Genomic DNA, 10,129 nt, shown 5'->3' on the forward strand with positions numbered 1-10,129 from the left:
AACCAGGAAGTATTTTAGTTACACAAGGCGGAAGCGTATTTTTTTATTGAACCCGAAAGTGTTTTAGGAGAAAACGTTGCTAAAGAGTAGCAACACGGTTATAAGTCACTATCCACAGGGTGGAGTGGATATTGTATTTCGTTGTTGGTAAGAACGACAGCGTGTTACTTGTTTCCTTTCAGTGTTTTTTCTTGTTAGCCGATGTTAGCATTGCTAACGAGCGTTAGCCTCGCAGCTAACTCACAGTAGGTTTTGTTTTTATCTGGTTATTCGGTCAAAGTTGACATCCACAGCTTTTTTTGATGTAATCATGTCTTTTAGAGGCTCTTAATGTTGTTCGTTAAAGTTGAATAAATGTGTATGATTTAGATTTTGTTTACTGGACTGTGATGTGGACTCCAAAAACATGTCGAGGAAATAAAACAAAAACTGTCCAGTCAGATATAATAAACTTTTAAATCTTGTTAAGTAACTGAACTTAAAATAACAGCTTCCCCCATTTTCACTCTGTGCACAGTCAGTGTTGTGTGGGGACTTGGTCATCTAATTCTTAGTTAAATAGTGTTAAAATATTATTACTAATAGGCAGTGGTGAAAAGTGCATAAACTCAAGTGTGTACCCAAGAACACATTTGAGGTACTTATACTTTCATTGAGCGTTTCTATCATCTGCCTCCTCATACCTCTACTGACCTATATCTCAGAGACAAATTCCACTATATTTATCTGCATATCTATATTAGGCGATACAAAATATAGTCAATAAATAAATTCACCTATAAATCAGATAAGTAGTGATTTCCGATTCCAGTTTCTTAAATGTGAATATTTTCTGATTTTTTTACTCCTCTATGGCAGTAAATTGAATACATTCGGGTTGTGGACAAAACAAAACATTTGAGGATGTCATCTTGGAATTTGAAACACTGATTGGCCTTTTTTTTTTTTTAGCTTTTTCTGACATTTTCAGACGAAAAAAAGAATAGGTTATTCAAGAAAATAATCGACAGGTTAATCGTTAATAAAAATAATCAGTTGTTGCAACTCCTGAAATTAACAGTTATTTATCCGTAGTTCCATATACAACACAGAAAAGCAGCAAATCCTCACATATGAGAAACTTTGCATTTCTTGAAAAATGACTGAAATTATTAGATGTTGACAATTTTCTGTCAATCAACTAATTTTTTAACCAGTTAATATTTTATGCTTAAATTTTATTTAAAAATAAAATTCCAAATGAGCTTTTCTTTGTCTTATATGATAAACTGAATATCTTTCAGTTTAAAACAGTTGTTCAAAACAACAAGGATTAGTTGCTTATTGAAGATAAGCAAAGAGCAGCAAAGAGGATAGTTCAAAAATATAGAAAGTATTTAGCAAATATATAAATAATGAAAAAATAAAGTTTTGGCTCAATAGTTAAAAAACAAAAACTGGCTGTAATGTATTTCTTTGATCTGTAACATGAAAAACTTCATAAATGATTTTTATGTATGTGTCCGCATAAGTAGATTCACTAATTTTGCTTATGCTTTTATTTTTTAAGGTAGCCCGGGTCACTACATTGCTGCCCGCCTGATCCGGTTCCTCCCAGCAGGAGTTTGGCCTCTAACCTTGCTCACCATCAGTGCCTGTGCATCCAGACTCGGCTTCCCTGTTAAGCTGTAGTTTCAGCACATCACATCTGTACCAGTCTCTGTCTCTGTCGATGGCTGGGCGCGGTGGAGGATCAACCAGGCCAAATGGTGCCGCAGCAGCAAACAAAATCTGCCAGTTCAAACTGGTGCTGCTGGGGGAGTCAGCGGTGGGCAAGTCCAGCTTAGTGCTGCGCTTTGTCAAAGGCCAGTTTCATGAGTTCCAGGAAAGTACCATCGGAGGTAAGAGAATGATTTATTTTTATTTTGATTTTATTTATTTATTTTATTTTTTTTTTCAAAAAAAGGCTCTAAGTATGTCAGTAGGTAGATTGTGTTGTTGTGCGTATATAAGAGATGAATATTGTTTGAAAAGGTATACAAAATACCTGAGAAATGTTAAATTATAAAGACATTTTCATTTACTGAAATAAGCCAAAGTTCTCAAATTTAAATACAAGCAGTGTTAGCCCAAAAAAACTATTGGAGTTTGCTAAAAAAAAAAAAAAATTGATTAAAATCAGAAACAGCTTCATGAAGGAAAAAGTGAAGGAGATTAACGATACACTTGATGCTTGGTGTTACACGCACATTTGGTTGATACCAAAAAAGTACTGAAGTTCGAATTCTCGTTATTGTAGGTGTAGTTCACTTAACAAAGAACTGAATCCAATATTTTCCATGTTAGGGGCTTCTACTTCAACAACTTCAGCATTACACTAATACCAAAAGCAGCAGCACTGATGCTGATGGTCTGCGAAGGTTTTGGTCTTTGAATTTTCTTTTTAGAAACAGAACGGAAAAACAATAATGATTCAGTTTTCATTTCAAAATCCGAAAATAAAAAACAAACCTTAATTTCCTTTTTTTTCCTATCAAAAAATATGTAAACTACCAAGTTTCTTTGTTTTTTTTTTGTTACATGATCCTAAAACATTATCATTCCACTGATCCTTGTCCTCCTGCTCTCCTCAGCCGCCTTCCTCACTCAGACTGTTTGTCTGGACGACACCACTGTGAAGTTTGAGATCTGGGACACAGCCGGTCAGGAGCGCTACCACAGCCTGGCTCCGATGTACTACAGAGGCGCTCAGGCGGCCATCGTGGTTTACGACATTACCAACACAGTAGGTTTCACCAGCAGGGCCACAATGGGGGACAGAGTCAGTGACAGTTATGATTGGCCGATATATTGAATGTACTTGATGCATTGCGGCTTGTTACACATGGGATTTATAGAATAACTGGTGTGTATATTTGTATCTTCAGGGCTTCACGCGGCGACTATCCAGTTGTATTTTGCGACCATGAAGCACCACTGTGACTTAAAAATATTATTACTATTTGACCTGAGTGAAGTTAGTTTATTTCCTGCTCACACTGAATACATTTCAACGTTTTATGTTGCCACTTTAGCAGTTTCACTTTGAATGAGCTTAACGATAGTGTGAGCAGATAAGGCGTCTGTTTTTATATCTGCAAAGCTTCGATTGTGACCATTTAGTCACATTTTGCAACCATGGAGCACCAGTGGGACTATATTAATATTTGTAATATATGAACTGGAGAGCTATCAGCTTGTTTCCCACTAACAGTGAATAAATCTTCACATTTGAAGGCACAGCAGTAGCATTTTAATTCGGTGCTAACTGCTTACTATTGACCAGAAGCTTCAAGTCCACAGCAAAAACCTTTTTTCCACATTTCTGGCTCGATACGAGCCCGGTGTTTCAAAATAATAGCAGCAGTGATTCTGCTGTGATTTATTCCATTACAACAATACTTAATTTAACTTTATTATAACAGTATGTTATTTAACCTTGTTCAAAAAAACAGTAGCTATGTTATTGAACATCTTTGTGACTGTAGTTCATTTAATCATTTTATATTTTAGTGGTCTTTAGTACTTTCGGGGAGATTTCAAAGTCTTAAGACATCTTGCCTAAAAAAAATTGCAATTTTATTTTTGAGCCATAATAAACCAGCCCTCGTCCTTAAGCAGTTTTGTTGCTACTTTTAGTTTTACTTCAGTGTTTTTTCTGTCTTTTTGTTTGTCAAATGTATGGATGTCTCTATTGCTACAAAAGTGACTGTAAAAAAAAAAAAACAGCTAAATTCAGAAGTTTTAAGCAAAACTATGTTGATAATCAGAAGTAAATGTGATTTTTAGAATTTCTTATGGAGGTGTATTGGGTTTAATTGGATACATATCACACAGTAGAGCAATACCGCAAGATGCAAAACACCCCAATTTTAGGTGATCTCAGTCTAAAATTAGACCTGTAGGTGTTCAGACGTCACACGTAAGTGTTCATACTGTACGTGTTATGTGAATATATTGGGTGAGAGTGACGTTAATAAAGATTGTTGCTCGATCAGGACACCTTTGCACGAGCGAAGAACTGGGTGAAGGAGCTGCAGAGACAAGCAAGTCCCAACATAGTGATCGCTCTGGCTGGTAACAAGGCGGATATCGCAAACAAGAGAGCTGTAGAGCTTCAGGTATGAAGATGTACAGCAAAATGATTCCAGATACTCAGAGCTTTTCCTGTATCATATCATACAGCTACATTAAACTCATCAGTGCGGCGAATATTATCCTCATTTTATAAATGATGTTCTCAGGAGGCACAAACGTACGCTGATGACAACAGTCTACTCTTCATGGAGACCTCAGCCAAGACTGCGATGAACGTCAATGAAATTTTCATGGCTATCGGTAAGCGCATTATTCTGTTGGGTCAAATGTCCACTCCAACTTCTCCCACAGGTGAATATTTCAGCCAACACTCAAATTTATTTGTGCAGCAAAATTGAATTACACATCTCAAAACTGACACAGCTTCCCCGACCTGACTTGAATTGAATGGGTACTGGTCAGATGGATGGATTTACAGAACTCAGCACGACTTCTCTTTTCCCTCAGCATCAGTTTGAGGAGTTTGAGTCGTGCGGTGGATAATTGATCAGTCAGTTCACTCAGAGCTGATTAGATCAGTGGATGAGAGGAGCAGCTGCTGCAGAAACATTTAGACCCAGAGTAGGGTTGAAATGGTATGGTTAATATGGAACAGCTGCAGTGTGGATTTCAAAGCATATAGAACATTTACTAAATTTAATGAATTTGCTTGTGACAGTGTGACTTTGTTTTCTGTATTGATGTCTTCTTGTGTGTGTGTGTGTGTGTGTGTGTGTGTGTGTGTGTGTGTGTGTGTGTGTTCAGAGTGATCTGTTATTGTTTTTGTTAGATCAAGGTGTGTATGGTGAATAAGCATGTGTGTATTTAGGTATTTATATGTATGTGTATATGTTTGTGTATTTGCGTGTATGTATGTACTTGCATGGATGTGTTTGTATATATATATTTACTTCCCACCAACTCCTTTACACAAATGAAATACTTATGTTTGTTTTCTGAATATGTTTGATGGGCATTCTGATGGTTTTTTTTATTAATTATTTATATTTAATTTTTGTCGTATTTTATTTGCCATGGTCGACATAAAGATCTAACTAGCTAACTAATTTCCACGGTACAATAACTGTCTCAGAAAATATCGCAGTTTCATGGTATTACAGAATTATTATTATTATCTGTTGGACTGACCCTTAAAGGAATGAAAACAGAAAGAATAGCTCAGCTGAACAAATATTTTAATACTTTAATGAAGACTTGAAACTTTTTTAATGCAAGAATATGGGTTAAGTCTCCCTTTTGAAAATAACTAAAATAAAGGTGAGATTCTCCGTCCAGTTGCAATTTTTTTAAACCTCATAGATAAAAAAAATGTACAAAACAACACACACTATGCACTCCTGTAACTTTCAACAGAAAAAAAAAAATAAATAAATAAAGATTGCACCGTTGGTTGACTGGGGTACCGCTGCACCAGTGCAAATGACTCTTTCCCCTCTCTACTCCATATAATACTGTTTTTTCCCAGTGACCAAAGTTTTAACAAATAGATAAATGTAACTTTTTGTTTGAATGTTTGAATTTTCTGTATTCAAACCCCTGTGATCCTGTCCCTGCAGCAAAGAAGCTACCGAAGAGCGATCCTCAAGCTGGAGCTGGACAAGGGGGGCGGACCAGGACGGGAGTGGATCTACAAGAAGCCGCTCCTCCGAGCCGCAGCAGCCAGTGCTGCGGTGCCGGCAATTAGCAAGTACAACACAATGAACTTAGTGAGCGAGCCCTGAACATCATTTTAAGGACAGCACGTAGCTAAAAACCCAGAGAGGCAGGAGAGGGCAGAGCCACTCGCCACCCCTGTGCTTAAACTGAGATTACAAATGAGATTATCTGGATCCTCTTTGATTAAAGGAGCATTTTTTTAAAGAATCATAAGCTAGAGGGAATTACCAAGAGCCCTCATTACTTCTCTGTCTTTCCCCAGTGTCTCTATCTACCTCCCTGTCCATCTTCAGCCTGTTGATTCTATCTTAAATGATTTTTCGGGGGATTTTTTTTGAAGGGTGATGTTGAGGTTGTTTGCCATTTTCCCTTTTTGTTTGAGCGTGTGTGTGTGTGTCTGTTATGTATGTGTATGTATATAGTACATACACATACATGTTCTGTTGGCAGTTTTCTACTTTCGTCATTTCCCTCTACATTGATCATCATTATGAAAGATGCAAACACCCAACTACTAATGCTGACGTTGCAAACGATAGAGCAATTAATCTTAAAGGTTTTTCTCTTATGGCAATTCAGACCACAGCATTCTCCTCTTGTTAGGGACCCGGACATGACACAGTTATGAGAAAAGCTCTAGACTTTGCTTTTTGAAGCAGGTCATGATTTAATAGGCTACACATCTGAAGATGTTTCTGAACTGTGCAACAAATGCAGTTGTTTGCATTGATCGTGTATTGATAACTGTAACACAACGGAGTTGTTAGCCTTTTTTAAAAGAAATGTGAAAATAACTTGTAAATCTAAAAAAAAAGTAATAAATAACATGCAAGATTCATTTTGTTTGGAGTGGTTTTGCAGTGGTGTTGGAGGAGGGTTTTTTGCACATTTTTTTGCATGTATGTGTGTTTGTAGTATGTTGGCAGTGCTCATACCATAATGGTCTGGTTTGGTGTAAGAACCAGTACAGCCTACCTAAACATGTTTTTTTTAGATTTGTGACACACTGAATTAGCCCAAACATATGACTTTTTTTGTGAAAACTACACGTAAAAAAGCAGAGACTATGAGATGATGTGCTCAGCAGTCCTTTTCTCTCTTAAAGCTAATTCTCTTTTTGACTATAAATTGAAATCATCATCATCTAACTATATTTAAAATGATCAGTTACATATTTAAATTTAGGTCAAACAATTACAATTTTAAGCACTTTTTCCAGGTTATTTCCTTGATTTATTTATTTTTTAAATTTACTTTTGTCGCTCATTGCCTTCTTCCCATGTTTTGAAAGTAATCAAGCCACTTTGCTCAGGTTTCACAGGGTTAATAAGATCAATTGTTTTACTAAATACATATTTGATGCGATAAAATGCTCTTGATTGGCAGTAGAAATATGTCCCTCTTTGCCGTCTCCTCAAAGTTAGTCTTCAGTAACTTTCAGTAACCTTAGTCAGGTACTGTACTTAAGTACAAATTTGAAGTACTTTATTTTTACTTTTGACACACCAAGTAGGCCTACGTTTTTTTCTGATAATACTTACATTCTTTTACTTAAATAAAGGTTTTGAATGCAGAAGCTCTACTTCTAAGAATTTTCAGAATGTGGTATTTGTACTTGAGTGAGGGATCTGAATACCTTTTTTTTACCACAGCCCGTCTCACATTTTCTGAACTACCACGAACACAAAGGGCCTTTCACATTGTAGACGTTGACAAAATTTGTCACTGCTTGAAATAATTAGACAGCAGAAACAGCACCAGTAAACATTTACAACCACTAGATGGCAGCATTACACTTTGCTCTAGATTCATTTGTCACAAATGGGTCCTTTTGATGCGTTTTTGGCCTTTAACCCTTTGAAACCTGAGCAATTTGGCTTGAATTCTTAAAAAGAAAACATGGGAAGAAGGCAGTGAGCAACAAAAGAAGAAATGACCCAAACATTAGGGGACAAGTAGGGCACCCAGTAGCTCAGTTGGTAGAGCAGGCACCCCATAAACAGAGGCAATGTCCTCACTGCAGCGGCTGTGGGTTTGATTCCAGTCTTTAAAAAAAGGCAAACATTATTTGGGAAAAGTGCTTTAAAATACTATAATAATTCTGTAACATAATTTTAAATATGTAATTATTGCAATTATAAATATGGTTTTTCCCTAGCTTTTTTAAATTACAATTATGAATATGTTTTTTCCCTGGCTTTTTTAAATTACTAGTATTTCTTATCTAGTTTCTCATTGCTTTTTTCCCCTTGTTTACGCAAGAAATAACACCAGTTTGCCCTGGGTTTTCAAAGGGTTCATTTAAATGTGGTCCGTATTTCCTAATAATGAAAATAAGCAAATGGTAGACATTAAAATATATAAAATGAAAATAAATAATATGTAATCAACAATTAAATAAAGTGATATAAAATTAGATGGCCACTAATTTGATAATGGATTCATTGTGTATGTGTGTGCGTGTGTGTGTTACCATGTTTAAGTGAACGAAAGGACTAACTCTTAACCACAATTCAGTAGCTTGAAGAAATTTAGCACAAAGTGAGCATTCGCATTTGTATGCACAGCCATGTGTGTTTAAGTGTGAAAGTGGACAGTATGTAGATTGGCCATACAAAAAGCCATTACTAGCAGAGTGAGAATATAAAAGCTGTCTTGCAGAGGATTGGCAGAGTAGTGGTGTGCTTCATTTATTCTCACCTGATTATACCACAGCTCATTTTAAAGCAGGGATTCTCTGGGTTAATGCAGCAGTTCACTTTGTTGTGATAAACGGTGGCCTTTTAATAGAGGTCCCTGAAGCTCTTTGAGGTTTTAAGTCTATTAGCTAAAGAAATTGTAGTATATAATAAATGGCATGCATGCAGATGAGGTGCTCTGAGTCTGTAAAGGATTTAGAAATATATGAGAATGCAAAGAACAGCTTGAACTAGTGAAAATTCAGTTAATATACACCTGCTATTGTGAGTTTATTTGGCTCAGCTTGCAAAAACTAATGCACTATGCACTAATGCAACAAATCCTCCCTGTATGGAGGTTATTATGTTCAGTTATTGTTGACACAGTTTTAGAAGTTTTTTCCTGGAAAGATGATATTTTCATAAAACTGTGCTGTAGAAAAACACAAATACTCTTAAGATTTGTGCTATATGACTGAGAAAACAGAGATAAAGGGCTGTGGCATTCACTTTTGCTCAAAAGGTAGGACACCTACAGCTACCGAAATACACTGCACAGCATGTGACCTGCCATGGAATGAGTCCTAGAATGAGGAAATGAATTTGCATTTCAGCAGTCTCGGTTACCTCATCTGGATGTAAATAGTATTTTTGATTTTAATATTTAAGACTACAGGACGAGTGTAGTATAGTTTGTTTATAGCCTAATGTTAGCTTTTTACTTTTGGTGATTGCCTTTAGGCTTCAAAAATCATAAAAGTAGTGCCCATTTGTGAAGATTATCTCCCTGAACAAATCCTGACAATATCATAAATGTTTGTTTACCACAGAGCTTATTTTCCAATAATCCAAAATCCAGTGGAAAAATCCTGTAGGCTTTTTACGAGGGGAACCATTGTGGCATTAACTTCCGCATCGACCTACAGAAAAACGTCATCCCTGGGGCATTCTATGCCATGCCTCTTTATTTCAGTTAAATAGTAAGATAAAATATGTTTCAGAAGACATTTTAGTCGAGAAAGAGGCAACACAGTAACAGAGTCTTGGTTCGTATTTTATCTGCACTACCTTTTTACAATTTCATCTCTGTTTGTCTTCATTTTTACAATAGAGGAAATATTATGGTGCCTGCTTTGTGTTCACAGCTTCTCGTATTACAGCCAAACAGTGTGCTAAAATACATTTCTGAACAACTATCAAGTTGTGGCTAACTAGTGTCTTTAATCTGTCCTGTTGGTTTCACGGTTTCCGTTTTTGATTGATAAATATAGATTACCGCCACCTGCTGGTATGGAAGGTTATTTCCTCTCATGCAGGCACAGAATTTGCGTGGTAGTTGGCCACTGGCTATAGTCTTTGCGGTATGTTCAAGAGCAACTTTTTGGCCGAGACACAAGAGTCATGGGGGGATGCAACAGTCAGCCTTCGTTGCCACTAGTTCTTTGATGTCATTTTGGTGTGTCTGGGCTTCAAACCTAACTTATGTAACTTTGTTAACTATGTATCTTTATGTTTAGTTTGTAACTTCTGATTAAGTATATGACGACACCATATGTGGGGCACTAATTTGCAAAATATCTTATGAGGATATGTTGGTCGTGTAACTGACATTACTGAGTGTATCCACTGACTTGGTGACTCTTCTCTACTTGTGCCACTTACACTTTGTCTTAAGAATT

The 10,129-nt window shown here is 36.4% G+C and overlaps 1 protein-coding gene across 2 annotated transcripts; it reads left to right on the forward strand.

Annotated features, from left to right (window-relative positions):
• LOC121958625 (ras-related protein Rab-5C-like) lies at nucleotides 1–6,610 on the forward strand. 2 transcript variants are annotated; one of them, XM_042507681.2, is made up of 6 exons: nucleotides 1–147; nucleotides 1,550–1,880; nucleotides 2,613–2,764; nucleotides 4,017–4,139; nucleotides 4,263–4,356; nucleotides 5,673–6,610. In XM_042507681.2, exons 2-6 carry the CDS (start codon nucleotides 1,712–1,714, stop codon nucleotides 5,798–5,800), a joined length of 666 nt encoding a protein of 221 aa, XP_042363615.1. In that variant the 5' UTR covers nucleotides 1–147; nucleotides 1,550–1,711; the 3' UTR covers nucleotides 5,801–6,610. The 2 variants fall into 2 exon arrangements, with proteins under 2 accessions (XP_042363615.1, XP_087926145.1); XM_088070019.1 differs by having other exon boundaries at nucleotides 2–147; nucleotides 1,554–1,880.
• Nucleotides 6,611–10,129: the final 3,519 nt, after the last annotated feature.

Source organism: Plectropomus leopardus, chromosome 19 (genome assembly GCF_026936395.1).
Source record: "Plectropomus leopardus strain MGB_pleo_1.0 chromosome 19, ASM2693639v1, whole genome shotgun sequence".
NCBI classification, from domain to species: Eukaryota; Metazoa; Chordata; class Actinopteri; order Perciformes; family Serranidae; genus Plectropomus; species Plectropomus leopardus.